The 20,544-nt window shown below is 39.0% G+C and overlaps 1 protein-coding gene across 6 annotated transcripts in view; it reads right to left on the bottom strand.

Annotated features, from left to right (window-relative positions):
- Positions 1–845: 845 nt before the first annotated feature.
- The window catches only part of fubp1 (far upstream element (FUSE) binding protein 1), a 42,649-nt gene continuing 22,950 nt past the window's right edge, over positions 846–20,544 (bottom strand). For 2 of the 6 annotated variants that reach the window (XM_067989850.1, XM_067989851.1), the window contains 10 exons: positions 20,367–20,467; positions 20,029–20,176; positions 18,531–18,691; positions 16,406–16,566; positions 16,229–16,308; positions 15,504–15,629; positions 15,062–15,142; positions 14,225–14,296; positions 13,979–14,136; positions 846–13,521 (listed from right to left, as the gene is read on the bottom strand). In XM_067989850.1, coding sequence (XP_067845951.1) covers positions 13,513–13,521; positions 13,979–14,136; positions 14,225–14,296; positions 15,062–15,142; positions 15,504–15,629; positions 16,229–16,308; positions 16,406–16,566; positions 18,531–18,691; positions 20,029–20,176; positions 20,367–20,467 — 1,097 coding nt within the window. In that variant the 3' untranslated portion in view covers positions 846–13,512. The remainder of the gene's footprint in view (positions 13,522–13,978; positions 14,137–14,224; positions 14,297–15,061; positions 15,143–15,503; positions 15,630–16,228; positions 16,309–16,405; positions 16,567–18,530; positions 18,692–20,028; positions 20,177–20,366; positions 20,468–20,544) is intronic. The other 4 variants (XR_010963822.1, XR_010963820.1, XR_010963821.1 and 1 more) reach the window with 4 other exon arrangements.

Here is a 20,544-nt window from a genome sequence, read left to right as displayed (position 1 = left end):
AGGTCCCACAAACAGCAATGAGATACACAACCAGATGTTTTTTTTAAAAAAGTGTTGTTGGCTGAGGGCTTAAGTATTGGCCAGAACACCAGAACGCTGTGCTTCTTTGAATAATGCCATGGGAGCTTTTATGTCCACCAGAGAGGGCAGAAGGGAACTCAATTTAACGTCCCACTCCAAAGACGATACCGCCCACACTAAAGTGTCAGTCAGGATTATGTGCTCAAGTTTCTGAAGTGGGGCTTGAACCCATGACCTTCTAACTGAAGCGAGAGTGCTACCACTGAGCCAAGGCTAACGCCCAATAACTAAGTGGTTAAATGCACCATGTGCGGTACTACTAAGTCGTATACAGCAGGTGATCTTGGGATGGACTCCTGCTCTGCAGCCAGTTAGCTCATCTCAGGAGAGGCAGCAGCTGGGTACTACAAATTGCCTCAGCAACCCTGGGCTAAGGAGGGTGAAGAAAAATTTAGCCAGAATTCCGATTCCTGACTGCCATCCAGTGATCCCTGATGGAAGTTGTGGGCACTTCGTAAGGATGGACAGACTTGATTCTGATGCCCTCTGATCTGGCAACACTGTCTAGGCTCGCACAACAAGTGGTCACATGGGTAAGGTTCCTGAGGGGTTACCAGTGCCCTGGGGGGGGGGGGCGGGGAGGAGAACGTGAAAACTGGAAAATAAACTAAAAGGAATAGTGCAGTTTGGCTTGCAATCATCATTAACGGGGTGGAATGTAATGTGGAGATAAGGCATTTTCTTCTCTCAATCAATTGTCTATAAACAATCTCGCCAAACCCATAATACCCACATTTGATGGACAGTAATAAAGAATGCAACAATTATTTGCGCACTTCAAACTTTATTTATAATTTCAAAATATTTAGTTTAATTCACACTAAAATCAATCAGAATACATGTCAGAAAAACAAAAAAAACATTGGTACCCAACACATCTGCATCATTCTCACAGCTTTTGTCAGATTGAGAAGTTACCTTATATTTCAGCTCCAAATCTGTATGATATCCCTTTCTCCAACCACAGCAAGCCCATTATCTGCTTAGTAGTCTTCTCCAGCAATGCACATTTTCTGAAGAAATTTTTTTCTTCGAGATAATAGCTAATCCGTCTCAAAAGCCATGTGTAAAAAAAAACATGCAAAAGAAATATGCAGGAAACCTATCTAGCAGTGTGCTGATATTAAATGTACAGAACAGGGACAACAGCAAAAATTTGCAGTCAAATCTTGAAGTGCATCTTTCCTCTAATAAATTCTAGCACAGTTACTATCTGCTTTAACACACTATATTGGGTTAACTGACAGATATTTCCCAGCAGAATCTAACTACACAATTCGAGTACAGTTTTTTTTTTAAAAAAAGCAAACATTCGCTTCTGCAGATTTTTCAGAATCAATAGCTTCTAAGTAAAGAGACTGTTAAATCATTTTAGAAACAAGCAAAAGAAATGCAATGTTTAAGGTAGGAAAATCCTCGAGTTTTAAACTTCAATGTGTGCGTATGTATATATATTAAATCTACATACGCACTCACTAAAAGGGAAATAATTATTCCTAACTTAATCCGAGGATTCATATATTTACATTGGACCATTAAGCAAACAAGTAAGAGATCAGACTAATAAAACTACTATGCTTCTGTACCTCAACACTATTCAATCTATTTAAAATGTGATATCAAAGTTATAATGCATGTATATGAGATGTTAACTGTCAACAATTCATGACAAAAATATTTAAACGTGGACTTTCTTTAGAAAAGTCAACAAAAAAGCAAAGAAAAACCAAAACAGTGACTTCACAGGGAAACCTAATAACAATGCACACGTTAAGTCTTGCAATACTAAACTGATGACGTAAAATTTGTAGAGCTCTAGAATTACTAGCTTCATTTGACTGAACTATGGCATTTTAAAATGTAGTTTCAGCCTGCAGAAAGAAGTGTACATATTTTAACATTTGTATGCAACTGAAACATGGGAAACAGAAACAAATGCACAAGCTAAAGATTCGGAGAGCATGCCCCCATCCAAAATATTACAGTTGCGGGAAATAGCTAATTCCCTACAAATGAATGAAACGTTTCCCCTCAAAAAGAGTTACCTTATACAGGGAGCCCTTGTATGGTTTATGTTCATCAGCTCAACAGGATGAACGCAAAGGAATCCTCCATAGGGGTAGAAACTATCTCAGGACCTGTTCCTATGACCTATGAATCGGGTGCTGGCAGCTAGCTCTTCAGCACTGTGTATAAGAACGAAGGCACCATCTTTTGAATACTTTGAAAAAAAAATTGCCAAGAGATAAGCAGGTCGGCTTTTTTTAAAAACAGAAACCCTAAGATTTTCTGATTAAAAGACAAAGGTAATTAACTTCTAGCAATGCAAGATTCACTCCTCTTAAAAAAAGTCACATGAATTGCACTGAAGATGGATTCACAGCTCATTTGATCACATGATCTCGAACTGAGATATTTTATGCATTTTAATACAGTAAACAGAGCACAAAACCACATTAATTCAGCATTAAAAACTCACACCAAAATTAACACCACATCTCATCTCCTTTAAGATGCAATTATCTGCCTGATGTTAGAGCAGTGCAAATTATTGCAGATATTTTAACCCTCTCCCCAGGCTATTTCCCCAAAACAGCCTCCCTGGCTCCCAGGGCAGAAACAGAAAGAACCAACAGTCTAGCTGTTGAGTAGTGCACGGGCAAGATCTGTAAGCCTACTTCATTATAGTTATACTAAAGGATTGATGCTTATTCGGTAGCATAAGGAATCTACGCCATTTTTGAAACTTGTGCACCGCTGCATTGGGTGAAGTGACCAATGGCCTTTATCAACCAGAATGGAAGAGGGTTAAAATAAGACAATGTGGACCAATCCATGCCAACACAACGTATAGCTTTATCCTATAAGTACATACGGACAAAAAAATAAAAGTCCCATTCCTTTAAATTGGATAGCAGGTCATTTTTATCCCAATCTCTCTCTCTCTCATATTTTTTATATATATATATTTTTTTAAATTGTAGAACTCTAACTATGTATCTGACAAGGAGGCCTTCACGACAACTGATTCATGTCGTAAAGTTGTAAATTTAAACTTGACTAATGACTCTTGCTGTTCGAAAATCAGATGCCTAATATAAACTGAAGTCTAAAACATTTGTTGGGACAGATATTGTGCAGTTTAACACAAATTAAAATTCAATCAAAAGTGAATGCCCTTGTAGTTTCTGCTGAAAACTAATGGCATAAGATATTAGAACTGCCACACCCCCCAACAAAGAGGATGGATATATGCAAAAACCCCCTACTTTCATTCACAGAAATAGATAATGCTAAAACTGCACCGCAGATCTGATAACATCTGAAAAGAGAGGTTAATGCTTCAAGAGTAGGGTTATCAGGAGTCCATAGGGTCTACGCTCAAATCTTTAACCTGTCTCTTTTTTCAGATGCTGGCTGACCTGTGTTTCTAGTGTTCTTTCTTATTTCAGATTTACAGCCTTTCAATGTTTTTCTTGTACATTTTGATTCAAGTGTCTGGAAACACAATTATGGAACATTTCGCTAATCAGACTAACATATAATTCCATTCTTGTACTGTAAAGGAATGCCGAGTTTCATCAAAATAATGCATACATAACGAGGGCCAATAACTGATTAAAATCTTTTTAAACCCTGAAAGAATACGCCTTCATTCGTGCTTACCTTTAGTGTACTGCAGCAGAACTTAAGGTTCAAGGTCTGGATGGCACTGTGAAGTATAAAAATTGCACTTCATTTGCAATGAGCTGCGACTTCACATGGTACAAGAAAACTATACCAACAGCCTCCATTTTGAAACACTTCTTTTATAAAGTCAGCATTACTATTACTTTGGTAGATAGTAGCAATATAAGCTGAAAAAGACCAGGTTTCTGGATATTATTGTTTTTAATAAAGGGGAGGGCGCTTTTATAATCAAACAAAATTGATTCATGATACAGGCAATTATATTCTATGTCTCTTCACAAAAAATGTTCTTGCGTTCTAAAACACCCAAAACAAATGCTGCATGCTTCAGTTACTGACTGCGAAAAGTTTAATAAACCTTCAAAAGATCCACACTATTCAAAAGTCATCCTTTCTGAAAAGTCATCTTTTCTGAATGCTTCATTACTATATATAAAAAAAACGAAATAAATTGATGCAGGCTATCCTGTTACATGGGCTACAGGAGTTACAAACCACATTCAGCAAATTTTTATCCAAAAATGTTTTTTAAAATGCATTACGGACTGGAGAAGTGCACTGCAAACAAAACAAAATGTAGGGATAGAAATACTTGTTCTCTTAACTTCCAACAACCTTTTCTGACCATATTAATATCTGACAGTGCACCTTCTCAGCCCAGTGACATTAAAATAACCATGCTACTTTTCATAGAGTAGTGAAGTTACACAATCCCTTCCACATCCTGCCAAACTTTGAATTTTTATCTATCTAAACATTCATTAAGTAATTTTTTATACTTATATGCGCTAGCAGAGCATTCTCACTGACAGGTTTTCGAAACATGCGGCTTGACAAATTTAAGAAAAATTATCAGGGGTCAATTAGTTATGACAGAACTAAAGGCGAGTCAATTTCACAGTCTGGGGTCCCAGCAGTATAGCATAGGCTCCCAATTAGGCCACAGATTGGACCCCAATCTCAGAAAAACTCTTTGCCCTCTAGGAGGGAGAAATTGGGGGAAGAGGGTCAAATTACCCACCCTTCAGTAAAAATGTGATAACCTATTACAACCCACAGTCCTGTAAGCACAAAAGCACTGTTGACAGCTGCTATTGAAGGGGGAGAGGCAGGATTAGCAGAGTCCACAACTCAAACTGCCCCAGACAGACTAAGTGCAGTAACATTAAGGGCATGGGTGGGAGGAAGAGAGTTTACAGGACCTGAATAGAACATTTTGTTCATGTTGGTAATCCTAACAGAATTGTATATTGCAAAAAAAATTATCCACAAAAGGCAAAATCTGTCCATACTTAAATCACAAGTTAAATAAATATGAAAGCTCAATTTCAGAATACTGTTCTAGCAGTCACGTAATAGCAAGCTGAGTTCAAAAGGGAACTTTGGTCCTGCCGACATCAAATCTTTTAAGTGACTTAACTCAGTCACAGCCACCTGTGTAAATGCAAAAAATGATAGCTTTGGCATAGAAACACAAATTCTACATGCACTAAAAATCAATTTGGATCAGTGGCAGTCTAAGGCAGATATCCAGAGCTGCCAACATATATGCAACAATTCTGATATAGAATTAGACTTTGGGAGGTGATGGTCATCCTCACCTTGGGATCCGGGACTGCTGCTGACCAATGTTAAGGAGTCTGGATCATCCAAACTTTTGAACAGGCACGTGTAATCCCGGTGAAGATTTTGTCATGACTAATTCAATTTGGCCTGGATTTTGTCTGCAAGGTCACACTGTCAGAAGTGCTTAGGTCTATAATCTGACAAAGAATAAAAGCCTAAATTTAAAAACGAACAGAAAAAAAAATCCTATACGGTACCAATTGTGACCACCACCCCTATAGAACAGTAATCATGACAAACACCCTGATCATAAATAACTCGCATTTTATCACATTTATTTCATATGGAGCTTGAATCTTGGTATTCCATCAGGGAAATGAGAAGGGTGGAGTGGTAATTGCTTAGGAATCAAATCCTCAAAGTATTTAGCTGCACATAGCTTTTTACAGCTACATCCTGGCTTTAAATTATAAACTTGCTTCAAGATAAAATCCAACAGCTAATTACACCAAGCAATAGGCAAGTGAATTAGTTTCAAACATTGCATCTTGATCAACCTGAGACACAGAAATACAAACAAGGGTGACTTTCCTTTGGGGAATGTGAAACAATGGCATCATTTTAATTTTCCCCCCACTCGATTCTGATTGCAATGGAGAACACAACAGTTGGAAGTCTCTCAATTAGTTGTGATCACTGCTACCAGAACAGGCTTCTTTTCCATAAGCCCTCCACCCATCACTCAGAGCCAAACAGGGCAATGATGCAGAATTCGGCCTCATGGACACTAAATACAGTGCAACCTACTTAAGATCAAGGAAGAGATTCTCAGCATTAAATTAACACAAATTCTGGAATATCAAATCACCGTCTCACATATGATTAAGCCAATATGGTCTATATGGATTCAAATCCAGTTTATCAACAAAATCAAGAAGTGGCTGATTACTTAGCTACCGTTTTATTTAGCTGAGGCAGTGCACTATTGAATAAGTTACCTGACATCAAGCAGCAGTAAGTTATGAGATTTATAATTTTCACTAAAGCTTAATGCACAGGAAAGCAAGTGATCAAACTTCCCAAATCAGTGTTTCCAGTAACAATGTGAACTTGAGGTCTGCTACGATTGGGGGGGGGGGGGGTGAAAGATGCAACCTTATGGTGAAGCAACTTCACAATAGGCTATGCCCCACATTATACACAAGATTATAGAGTCCAATGCCTAGATGACAAAGTCATAGTCAAAGCAAAGTGAAACAAGCCTGTAAGAACAATGGCTAAGTTCTAAATTTTCAGGCCAATATCTTATTAGAATTGAATTAAATGCAATCGCCAGCCACCTTAGCCCTAATCAAACTCTTCACCCTCTCGCTGTGCTATTTTGCTCCCCACCTATAGAGAATTCCTCAAAGCCTTTTCTTCTTGACCATGTTTTGGCTCATTTCCCAACTCTTCCATTGCTACTAGTATGTGTCTTTCTGTGAAGCATCTTGGGATGTTTTCTAATGTTAAAGGTACTATAAAAATGCTAGTTGTTATAGTCCAGGTACTGGGCATTATTTAAACCCCTGCCCATTACACGTTTTATTCATGAAACCAAAGCGTATTAAGATATGGCAAATGGTGCCACAATGGTAATTCATCCCTAAAGGCTAAAAAGGATAAATAGAAAAGTGACATTTAATAATTAGCAAAACCTCAAGGTTAGATTTGATTGCAAAATTAAATTACTCATCAGGAGCCATGACAGTTTGGAGTGCTAGCGCTTTACAAGATAAAGGGGACATTCAACATGCGATTTCAGTCTTTGAAGAAGAGATATTTACAATACAAAAGTTAATTTAAAGAGAGGTGAAGTTACAATTGGCAAATCCACCACTCTAGGTCTTAAGTCACTAAATTGCCAGTTGGTCTGAGACGAGTTAGCTGATTTCAAGTGGGGATGGCAGTAGGTAGCGCTGCAACTGATATCACCACGGGTTTTGTAAAAAGAGGGAAAGACAAAGAAAACTGCCAAGACTGTTGTTACTGATTGTTGTCCAGTGTCTGGAAAGCATGCCTATATGGATGTTGCATAAGGATTTAGCTCAGCTGCCATGCTTTCCAGTTGAACAGCATGCTGGTGCTTAGTCAATGCTGACACGAAGAATAGCCACTATTCACTAATAGCCAGAGGGAAACTGGCACCCAAGGAATCCTACAAGTCAGTGCTTTTGGGAAGAGGAGGGAAGAAAAATATGTGGGACCAAAAAAAAACTTGAAGGATAATGAAATGCTTTGCAAGCAATCCCATTTTTGCATCCATACTCACACAGTTTCATTAATATTAAGCACACTATTTTCTTAATTTGAAGTAACTCAGAGAGGATGCCCTGGAAGTTGTGATTTATGTTTGCAACCCACGTAACTACTGTTAAAATGCAAAAAGTAAACTTGCAGAGTAGTCAAACGGCTGCACAACTCAAATCATATCAGGTATCAATGTGTGGCATTACAGAGCTGTCATTCTTGGCCTGGGAATCATGTCAGTGTACCTACAATGTAAAGGTTATTCACTTAACTAAGTGTCTCATGTATTTACAGCAAGTTTACCTAGACTGTGAAGCATATTTGTATTAAAAAGTAAAATGAAATTTGCATTAAAAAGCTAGTTTGAGATGGGGTGAAAACTCATGCATAGAACTAGCTCACACTGCGTGACTGTTTGAAACGGCAGCAAGCATGAATCCTGAGATAGCATTGATTTTGGACTACCTAAACCTATTACAAAAAGTGCGCATGTGGGGCAAGGGTAAGAAAGCCCTTTAACCGACAATATAGCAACTATTTGGCCTATCTGCACCCCCCTCCCAAAAAATGAATTCCACTGCATTGGATGCCCAATATAGTGGAATAGCCTGTTTTTCATTTTCACCTTGGCCAAATGTGCTTCAAACACTACTCCCTACAAAATCCCAAATCTTACCATTTTCACAAGTACACTGACTGAATCATTACTCAGGCCAGTATTTAACTCATTACTGTCATTACAGACAGTTGACTTTGCTTTACTATGCATCAGCTTAATTTAGGAAAAGGACTCTTTTGGGAAGAGTTTTGGGGTGTCACTTGGAACCTACACAACAGGCCATCCTGAATACCCATGGATGCCCAGTTGTTCTGCGATGTTAACGATAGCAATTGTTTAGTCATTATCGCTAAATTGAAATTCCTGGATTGCACCATGATGTAGTTTATAGACATTAAAGCATGATAAAAATGTGCAGTTTATTTGCAGGTTTTCTTGAGAACAAAGTCCTTAAAACAAAAACTAATAGCTCAGATACATTTATATGAATATCATTCTGATATGCACACACTGACAGAGGAACAAGCAACGCAATGATTAGGAACCTTAAAATGCTGTCAATCTATATTTTTCACATAAATAGTAACTCAAATAATTGGCTGAAACATAGATCTAGGTTTTAGTTTGAATTTAGCCCCAACTGTTGTGAAACAATCACCCGGTACAGAGATTAACACAGCCACAATGTTCAGAGAGCATTTCGGCCCAGAACATAATTTGGTGGGGGGGGGGGGGGGGGGGGAGAAATCAATTTCTGAAGGAATAAATTAAATTTAATCCAAATTAATGACTTTATTTAAAGTACTTTGCATTTTCCCTTAGTGGGAAACAGTATCTATCAACAATCCAGTCTCTAAATGATTGAGATCCTTAAAGATAGCGATCAGAAAGTGGACTGTAAAGACTGGATCCTCCATCTCACCGCAGACCAAGATACCCACCAACGATAGTGGGTTACCACCCTTCGGGTGAGTGTTTGATGGATTTACGAGTTTAAAATTACGGTTTAGGAAACCCAGCTAGTATATCCCAATACTTATAAACCCTCCCATAATGTGTATTCAACTTTGCTCTCTTGGTCTTCCCATTTTTAGTCCAGATTTTTGAATCTTTACTTCATGACAAGGTCTGTTGCAGAATTAGTAGGTACGCCAGCCTGCAGTGAGACAGTAATACAACTTGAGGTTCAGATGACCCCTTGTAAGACACAATCTCTAATCTCACCCAGAACATCATGAGGCATTTGGATTTAGAGTTTATGCATAGACATCTAGAAACGTCTTTTCTGCAAGATATACATGAGTTTTGAGTCAAACTGTACTGAGTAATGACAGAAACTATTAAAAAAAATCAACCACGACACATTAAACAGAACAATTTCAATAAAATTCTCCCTTAACGAGTCAACTGCAATTCTTACTCCAATTACACTATTTTAACATGCACCACTTTAAAAAAACTACCAAATCACTTCCCATTCATTGTTAGTATACATTTAGCTCATAACTTCCAAGTTACAACTCAACTGATCCCAATTGCAAATACAGTATTTTCTATTAAAATCAGATAATGCTATAAAATATAGCAAATGAGTTGACATTGCCCACTAGTGAAACTGCCCTCACAATACATTAATTTGGACATTTAATCATTTTCTTACCAGTTTTGATGGTTCAGTGGGTACATGACTATAGAATCGTATGGAGCCAAAGCGACATCCAATTTTTAATCAGTCTTATTAGTAGGGTGTCTAAACAGGGTTCTACAGTTACTTTCAGTGACCCCCCCACTTTGGGGGAGGGGGGTTAAGAGAAAAGAAGGGAGAGAAAGTCCCTGCTCCTGATTGCTACCTAGTGACTGCTGCTGGCAGTACATGTGTGGGAACATAATTGGGCTTGGCTGTGATGACCCCCATCCCAAATGTGGACCAGCATACTGACAATTGCCCAAGATCAATAATGAAGAATGATTTCTTAGGCACAATATCAGATAGCCACCAGCACCGAGGGAACTTCAGCATAGCATGAATTTCAATCTTCAGGAAAGACAAAATGGAGAAAAATGAAGGTTGGCCGGGGCGAGGGTTGGAAAGAGAAGAAAAACTGATTTCTCAGTCTCCTTTATAGCCTTGTGAGAGTCAAAGCTGATCAAACCAGTTTGATGTGACAAATCTATTTTAAAACTAGTGCTGCATTTAATTATAGGTTAGGTCGAGCTCAGTTTTCTATGAATGCATGTCTACCCTGCAGGCTCCATTTTATCAGGATCAAGGTTTGTCTTGAAGATATATAGGTTACATCATTCAGTGGTCATATGCTTTTTGGTCATGTGCGGTTACTCACCATGAGTTTTTGTCAACGTTAAACTCTTCACACTGTACACATGATATCGGCTTACGAATCCTTGTTGTTAAATATTAAAAGCTCCATGGGGTGTTCATTGAAATCCACAGCAAGACAGCGTAATCTGCCCATTGTAAAAGTTTATTGTTGGGCACACTTCTAAAATTAAGTTGAGCTGAGAGATGTCAGTTTGACTATGTGACAAAAGGACCTGAAATGGACAAGGACATCAATGAAAAAGGGGAAATGATTGTTGTAACTGTTTTCCATTGTTGCAATCGTGAATAGTCTCTATGTAGAGATAGTGTAACAGAGTGAAGTGTAGATTTGAATGAGGCATGAGGGAAAATGGCTGTTGTAAATGTTTTCCTGTTTCAATACTCATTTATACCTGCCTAGGCAGAGAGATAGCGGTATAGATGATTGCAAATGAGGCGTGGAGAAGAATCTGTATTTTTAAAAAATCTCCCCAATTAAGAACATTGAATCACCACACAAAATCTGGATTAGAAAATAACGTGTGCAGTTGTAGACATATGGACCATCCAATTCAATACTTATATCATTTACGCTAAAAAAAAAGTTCACAATTCGCTTCCTGCAATTTTTTTTACAAATAGGATTCAAAAACTTTCAGTGTAGTTTCTTAACATTAGACTTCAGTAAAGAATTTCATACATGAACAAAACTAACATTGAGAATTAACCTGCAGATGTCTTGTGGTTCTCGGTCACAGAACTCATTCGGTTCTCCACACCTAAAAACAAGCAGTCCGCAACACCTGGACTACTGAGCGCTCTTTTGTAGCTTTCAAGAGACAGAAGGCTGCAAAATTCGATTCTGTGAACGTGTGCCAGCTGTGAAACTAAGTTACAGTAACGGACACTATCTAAATTCACATCATGCGGACAGAGCAACAATAAATTTATGACTTCACGTTCTTTCCCCCAGTGATTTAAGCAAACGAACCAATAATTCATCCCTTCAAATATTGAACAGGATCTTTTTTCTTCCAATGAATCAATCAAAAAGCATTCAAAACAGCATGTAGAAGTGCATTACAAGACCAATTTCTCTTAAGAAACTTGAAATGCCTGCTCAGAACAAGGTTACCCATAGCAAAAAACTGCATTACTTCATTCTCATGCCCGACAAAATAAACGCAACCCAAAAGAAAACATTTATTCCGAGAAAGTTTACAACTTCAGTTAGCAATTTCTAATACAATTTACAGCAAAAAGACAACTTTGCTATTGAAAACATAATGCGCTCATTTAGAAACCTGAAATAACTCATTCTAACACCGTTCTAAGCATCAACATAAAGATAAGATATTCTTGTCCATTTATTAAGTTGAACATCAAGGCAGTTGAAATAAACACACTCCTGGCCTACCTACCTTCATCAACCTAACAAAATTCCATGCGGTTCAAGTAATCTAAAAAAAAAATCACCTAAAATAGATTTCCACTCTGCAGCATCTCAAATATAATCATTTAACACAATTTAGAAAATACTTACCCATAATAAAAGTTTTTAATCAGCAAAACTAGCAGGTATAGTATCCTATCGGTTTAATTCCTAGAAGCATTACATGCTAAGTACGTGATCAGGACATGTTAATTTCTGCATCATCAATTAAATTTCAATGTATACTTAGAGAAAATAGAGGACATGGGCAAAAACAATTTCAAGTGTTACTGCACAGTAAGTCATCTCTATTTCAGTCGCAAGATTTATTCTAATGTACTTACAGTGCAAAGCTCCTTAAAGGAACAGAATCAAGGACGGTGCACAGCAAACGCCAGGTTACCCTTACAGAGCTAGTTCTACATTGGCTGGAACGCACCTGCACTTCAATAAATACAGTGGCAAACAGAGACTGCAATTGCATTCATCTTTTGCATAATTAAACTGAGCAACTACGGAATATTCAAGTGCAAACAAGGCAAAAAAAGTGTAATTTGCACAGAAACAATCACTTTCAAATAGATGGAAAAATATGCAGAAGCAATTCAGATAATCTTTTGAGGCTTTAAAATGGCAAATTCCAACTAAATAAAGTGAAAAATAATGCATCTAAAGCAGGTCATAATGCATCAGAAAAACAATCCCATTGTCAGTTTAAGGAACTACTTAACCATTAGTGAATACTTTGACTGATACCTTACCATCAGCTTTCCTAAACTCCTTCTGTCAGAAAAAAAAGTTATGGGGCACTATTTTACATGGCAAGAATTGCACACCATATAAACAAATTGATAAGTACTTCCCGAAGTTTGTCATAAAGAGACAATTAGAATGAAATTGCGAACAAAAGCTAAGGATGCCAGCCACAAGATTAAATAGCAATTCATCTTCATACAGAAAGATTATGCAAAAGATATACTGCTTGCAACTTTGCATTATGCATAATTACTGATGAGCTAAATTGCAACCATGATGGCTCCAAGAACCTGGACTATAATAACTATGTAGATCTGAATTGAAATTATCCACATTTGAAGTCTCAGGTTGACCCAACAGAAAAATCCAAAAGGCAGAGAATGTGTTGTAATACCAGGTTACAATTCAATAGGCGCAACACATAGTACTTATGTATTTACCCATAGATCCAACTTACCCACAAACAAAGGTTTTCATATCATTTATTGTCAAGCACAAAACAAGCATTTTAAAAGTGAACAGGTATACAATGAAATTAATACATTTTACAACAGAAGCACATGTCACTTTAATGACTGAATAGAAATTGAAAATACATATGCTGGAATGTTCAAACTATTGTGATTCACTAAAAGCAAACCAAATTGCAATTCTACACAAAATAATGGTTATCAAGTTCTCTCTACCTCTTAGGTATGACAATAACAAACACTATTTTTCTTAAACCGAAAACAAAATTAAGATCTTCATCAAGGCGTCTGCATCCATAAATTTTACAAAGGCTTTTCCCCACAATGACGCAAATATCTCCACTTCACATTACTGGCCCTGCACAGAAGAAATACATAAGAAATACACAAGTGGTTACCAGCATGAAACATTGCAAGGACACTGAGTGTGGACAGGATCCTCTATCTGTGAAAGGAAAGGTTAAACACATTGCTGGACAGCTGCTCTCACTTTTCGCATAGCCTGGTTTTGGGGGGGGTGGGGGGAAACTTTCAGTAAGAACAGCCATTCAAATAACATGCCATTCAACACTCTTCAAATGAGTTTCTCAAAAGTTAACTATGTATTAAAATTAGAGAAAGTGGCCCATTGTAGGTGTGTCAATATACAGTATGTTCTGCACATCATACTATCTTAATTTCACCACTCTGAGCAACTTATCTATGAGCCTCAAAGAAGTTACCAATAGGAATATATCAAGATTTCTGTATGCCGAATCAAAAACAAGACTCAATCGTGGTCCTAAAGTACCCTTCTTCCTTTTACTGGTATTTACCTGTGGGGGTTGCTGTGCTGGCAGGTGCTGGGGAATTCCCTGGGAGTTTGTCTGACTGTAGTAAGCCGCTTGCTGCCTGTAATACTCAGCCCACGCAGCACTGTAGTCCGGCTGGCCACCTGGCTGAGCTGCCGTACCAGAAGCTTGAGCTGCCTGACCTGAAACAATAACAAGCAGCACTGAATCACTGACAAAATTCAGATGATGTAAACTTAATTGAATCACACTTTACAGAGAATTACATACTTTGCTTCTTGTAGTATTCCTCCCAAGCCTTGGTGTAATCCTGCTGGGCTCCTTGTGGTTGTCCCTGTTGACCTATGCAAAAACATGGGTAACATTTTTACGAAAAAAAATCTTATAATTAAGTGAAAAATGTGCAGAAAATATTGAGATAATTTGAGTCTTTAAAATAACACATTCCAACTAAACATGCAGAATTCATTCATTCATTGGGTCCAGCTGAGTCTGAAACTCTTGACTTCATTACCCAATAATTTCTTTAAAAAAAGAGGGCTACTTAAAATTCCATTAATTCTTCAGAATATCCATATCTGAAGATTGACTGTAACAATGAGTGCTACAATTTACATCAAAACTGCTCAAAAATAGCTTTGAATTTGCAGTTTCTATTACCTACATATTAGACTGGAATGTATAATCAATGTGTTTGAACATAAAGGCTCACAATTTTTATGACATCTTCCTACTATTCCTATTGCAACTGGATTTTCTTTTGAACTGCTATGAGAAGCAGAGATCACAGATTTGATCCTGGTAATCTCCGGTAACACCCCAGTTGCTGAATAAAGTGTGGCATGGACAAGGCCATCGTGTTGTTCATGGGCTTACACAATTTTAAATTGTACTGAGTCTGGAAAGAAACGTGGTTTCTCCGCAATCTGTCAATAAGCCTTACTATATCACAGTGAAATATGGATTTGATACACTACTAAAACTTTTAACAATGAGCAGGGTTGAGCTTTGGCGAGGATTCCTGCACTTCCAGCTTTTTCTCTCGTCTTTTGTGCATCTCCTTCCATCAGTCTTTTAAGTTTCAACAAGGCAACCTAATGTACTTACCTAATTTCTTATAATATTCTTCCCAGGCCTTGGTATAATCAGTCTGAGGGTTCTGGGCTGCACTCGGTTGGTTTGGATCACCTGTTGGCAAAAACACAACACCATGATTATCACATTAACACTGTGGCTGTCAATTCCCACGGAGGGAAGAGAAGGAGAAGGCAGTTTGTAACATTAGGAAAACCCAAAAGCTGCTAGACTAATCGAGAAGAGCTTTTCTAACCCTCTTTGTGTAAAGTGATTTAGGCACATAATGCCACTGATTAAGAAACGAGAATAATATAACAGCTAATACTGTTTTCCAAAAGAAGTCAGAGCTTATGAAATTTTTTTTTTTTTGGGTAAGATGCAAGCTTAGTTCTCAAAGTTCTTAAAAACTGCAGCAATTAACTTTCTCTGTCAGTGTAGCCAGAAGATCTAATAAAAATACCCGATGATTTACCCTGTCCAGAATTTTGGGTATTGCCCTGACCAGTGCTTGAAGCTGCAGGTGGCTGCTGTGCTTGTTGCTGATAATACTGAGCGTAATATGCTGCCCATGCAGCTGTATTTGCATCTCCAGCTTTATCTACAATAGATTAAAAATATTTTATTACTGCTGGCATTCAAACACTGTAGATAAAAATGTTCAAGTTATTTAATACATTACAGTATTATAGCAAGGTCAGTGGATCACTTTTCTTTCCCTCTTCCTCTCCTGAAGGTGTTCACTCCTGCTGGGGTAAGATTCCACAAGCGCAAGATACCCTCCAGTATCCCACCCAAGTGGCCATTCTGCATGTGTCAGCCTAAACAGTGCAAATGTTGTCAGACTATTCAACTGTGGAGGGCATCCCAGTCAAAGCCGACCCTGACCTCAACTGATGCCGACACATACCCACTTCTGCGGCAGGTGTCACTAAACAGCAGTAAGGAGTGGGAACCCTAGATGATTTCTGCCTCCCCCCACCCCCTCCTCCCTGCGAGCACCAAGGCCAAATGTAGCACTCTATATCTCCATCCCGGCTGAGATCAGCTAACTCAGCATAGACCAGGAATCAAACCTGGGCCCTGCGGGTCTGTATGGCCCAATTACATGCTGCCTTTACCAACTGAGCCACTGGGGAGCTATGTGGATTGCTTTTAAAAGTTGTGATGCAGAAAGTTAAGAAAGGAGTTGTGTCTTACTTGTATCTGGTTGGCCCTGTTGTTGCCAGGGCTGATAGGCATTCCCCCATCCTTGTGGAGCATACTGTGCTGGTGGACCACTGCAGAAGTTAAGAGATTAAATAATGGTAACATACTACATACCTTACTCTGTAGTCAAGTTTGAAACAATTGTGCTATTTAAATCAGATTACTTACTGTTGAGGAGGGCCAGGCGGCCCTGGATTATAGGGCCCTGGATTATAAGGTCCCATAGGAGTTCCAGGACCTGGAGGACCAGGGGGCCCATGAGGACCAGGAGGGCCGTGTGGACCATGGGGACCGTGGGGACCAGGTGGCCCAGGAGGACCAGTAGGAGCCTAAATACACAAACATATATCGTGTGAAATATAAACAGGCATACAAATAGGGAAGTTCCTGAAAAAAGAACAGATTGTTATCCCACAAGAAAAAGACAACGCATGATTATTCTCAATCTGACTTCAACTACATTAAAAGTCTTTTTGTTTTAAAAAGGCTTCTAAAAATTATTCTCCCCTCGATGCAATTTTCAGACCAAGTGACAATGCTCAAGACCATCATTTCAATGCATAAGTAGATAAGGCTTTACATTCTAAATTATCCTAGTGGCATTGCATCATAAAAAGGAAAACAAGCTTATTTACATAACAGTGTTCATTTAAAAAGCTACAAATTTAATCTTTTCAAATTGCAACACTACCCCTTGCTTTGGCTTGTGGCACCAATGGAGAGATTAAAGACTACAATCTGCATTTGCTTTTTGATGAGTTAATGGTTTTACAGTAGCTACCTTAGAATTAGCAATGCGTTTAGCTAGCTGATTTAATCACCATGTTGTCATACTGGGAGTTATGAATTACTGTTATACCATCCAGTGTTAGAAAACCGTGCTTGTGCTGAAAGAGTGAGAAAAGAAAGACTATTGGGCCCATTAATGCTCACCCCATCTGTTGGACGGCACAACCTCAAACACCACCCACCCCAATCACTAACAGTGCTACTTCCTGGGGAAACAAACATAGGGCAAACTACAGGACATCCCTCCCTGTCTACCTATGACAATCAAACAAGCTCCAGGAGATGATAGCCATCCATGATACATCACTAGCCAAATTTAATTAATCTTTCCCATCCCCCACCAAAAGATCTCACTAACATTCCTTGTTTGGTACATTCCATACACAGCAGCCATCAAGATCCTTATTTGCAACTTCTCACCCTACTTTGGTAATGTCACCACCCCCTCCATCTCTCTGTGGATTACTATTTGTTTCCCAGCTCTTCCACTGCACCCCTGGGGACAGGGCATTCAACTATTACATCCCACCCTCTCCAACAGTATTGTCCAATACGTTAGCCACTAGCCAACTGGATAATTGGAAATCCAGATGTGGCTGATTTTATTTACTAATAGTAAAATGCAATCAGTAAGACACCGGTGGGCAAGTGATCTTATTACTCAAACGCACGGTTTCTGCATGTGTACTTTAACCTTTTCGTGCTTTTGTTGGTAAAATGGCCAGACGAAAAGCAGAGTCTGCAAGTATTTTTCAATCACTGTGCGCGCGTTACTTCCTTGGTTACTGCTTATTTGGTTATCTGCAAAAAAAAAACTGTGCTGTGACAGGTGAAAGCGGCAGACTTCAGCACCACGTATAACACCAGCAACATTGTATGGAGAGGAGAGCTGCCATCATGGTCAGCTCAACCAATCGGAATAACTGCTCCAGGCCAAAAGAAAACATGCCGAATCAATAACAGGGCACGTTGCATCGAAGGTCAAGCAGCATCTCACCATGGGCGAGAGAGAGAGCAGGGGCCGGGTCTCAATGGGCAAGTCAACAGTCTCAGCCTTCGCTGATTGTCAAAGTACAGCTCGCAACTACTGGACAAAAGTCTAGAAGCTGCACGAAGATTTGCTGTGTCTGATAAATTCATGCCAGAATTCCAAACTTTGAAAGAGAAAAACTGCAAAGTTTGGCACTGAATGGTAGTAGATGCTTGTTAAATAAATATGCACATAACATACATTTACCTGTATTGTGTGTATGCCGTTTTCTACTAAAATTAGTGCATGTGGCCAACGGCATTCCCATAGCTATGCTTGTGGCTAGTCAGCGATTTCAATTGGACAACACTACTCTACAACACACCACGCCCGCCCCTCCCCCCATCAAAACTACTTCTCCATGCCACTTTGCTTTCAAAAGCCCCCTAAAAACATTACCTCAGTAAGCTTCATCTTAAAAGTTTGATTTGTCTCACAAAAATACCTTATTTAATCACTGCATTAAGAGCTTACCCCAATCTTCTCTTCAATAAGTTGCCTAGCATAATCAATCTGCTGAGCTGATCCACGAATAATGAACATTTTAAAGTTGGGATCAGCATTCGGAGGCGGGTTTCTCTGAAGTTCTATCCGTGCTCCTGACTGTTGACTAATTGCCTTTACAGTCTCACCACCTAAAGCAGAGCGCCAAACAGAATTTGAAAAAGAAAACTTGCATTAGGCTTTCAAACAAGCATGTCATTCACAGTTGTACAATTTGGTTAAACCACAGATAGTAAACTAAATTAAATATTGTACTTTTACATTTTTTTAGTCAAAGCCGAGGAAACACCGGTGCTTGGGAAATTGAATGCTTCGCCATTTTAGGCAACCCTGTCAGCTACAAGCACTCCCAAGGTCAGATATAACAGAGGTTAAACACACAGGAAAGTCCCTTACACTTTCCCCCCATTTATCTGTCTTCACCCTAACTTCAAAGGGCCATCTTTTCTCTCCTCCCAGCTCAATGGACTAGTGTAAAATGTCCCATTACACACACCAGCCATAGGCTATTCAGTGTCAAATTAAAGACAGTTTTATGACTGTGGGCCTATTATTTACTGGGAACAGGTTTCTGACTATCCAAACTGACTTCACGTAGAACCCTCACAGCTAAAAGGAAAGACTCCCTAACCCTGGTGAAAGGCCAGTATGCTAACCTGCTGTTCCACCAAGAATCCATCCTTTTTTTTGAAGTAGCAAGATACCTAACTTCCAGACATCTCTACAAATGCAGTCAATTACTACCCCTTATTCAACATACCTTGAACTGTGCTTGGACAATGTATTGAAGGTCTCTCATGAATACCTCCTCCCCAGCTCCCACCCCCCCCCACCCCAAGTCAAGGGCAATGAACGCCTGAAGGACAATCAACTGTCTGTGTCAGATTCCAACAATATCTATATCTAAATGTTCACATTTTAGTTGCAAACCACCAGAGAATATTCTGTGTAGGTATTCACCAATTTAACTCCCAAAATAGCCAGCATTCTTAGCCAGACCAGAATTTTTTGTCACTAGACTATTTCTAGTCAACTTATAACATGGCCCATTTCCCTCCTCTCTCCAAGTCAGGACCATCTAAATCAATGCGTGAGAGTGGTTAGAATGTGGAACTTGCTCCCATATGGAGTGGTTGAGGTAAATAGCATAGATGCATTTAAGGGGGCACTAGATAAGTACATAAAGGAGAAAGGAATAGAACAATATGTTGACAGGGTGAGATGAAGTTAGGTGGGAGGAGGCTCATATGGAACATAAACACCAGCACAGGCCTGTTGGGCTGAATGGCCTGATTGAGTTGTAGATACTATGTAATACTATGCAATGTAATTAGAAAAAGCTAGCTTCATTCAAGCAATTCTGTAAAACAGGAGATGATCAAAGCTATCTTTAAAACGGTGTAATTTTTTTTTGTGTAATACAAAACTGGAACTGAATTGAGAGCAACTCTTCACTATAACACATTACCTTTGCCGATGATTATGCCAGTCTTGCTACTGGGTACTGTGAAAGTGAACTCTTGAAGTCCACCAGGAGGGCCCATATTCCAGTTCCCTTGGCCTCTCCCTCTTCCTCTGCCAGGTCCAGGACCACCAGGACCAGGAGGCATGCCAGCCTAAAAGTGGGGGTGAAAAAACTTCTGAACTACCATTTACAGAATGCCCCCAAATGATGAGCATCATGAAAGACATTTCTTAGCTGCTTTCAACATTCAACACAATATAGGTAAACAGCAATGTAAGCTCCAGTCAAACACTCTTGACATTCAATCAGCATGCTTAAAAAGAAAGCATTTGTAACCTAACCTCCACACTACGCAAGAGGTCTGTAAGTATTTCTGCAGCGTGCTGACATCTGTCTGGAGGGCCCAGGATTTGAGCTATTCTTTCTGGACTCGTCCCATCATCTTGAGATAAAAAAAAGTGACGATTTTTTTTAGGGGGGAAATTCAACAAGACGTGGCATAAAATCTAATTTACTCAA

The sequence above is a fragment of the Heptranchias perlo genome, chromosome 9 (assembly GCF_035084215.1).
Source record: "Heptranchias perlo isolate sHepPer1 chromosome 9, sHepPer1.hap1, whole genome shotgun sequence".
In the NCBI taxonomy this organism is placed as follows: Eukaryota; Metazoa; Chordata; class Chondrichthyes; order Hexanchiformes; family Hexanchidae; genus Heptranchias; species Heptranchias perlo.
Note: the sequence above shows the minus strand (reverse complement) of the source record. Positions and strands in the feature narration are given on the sequence as shown.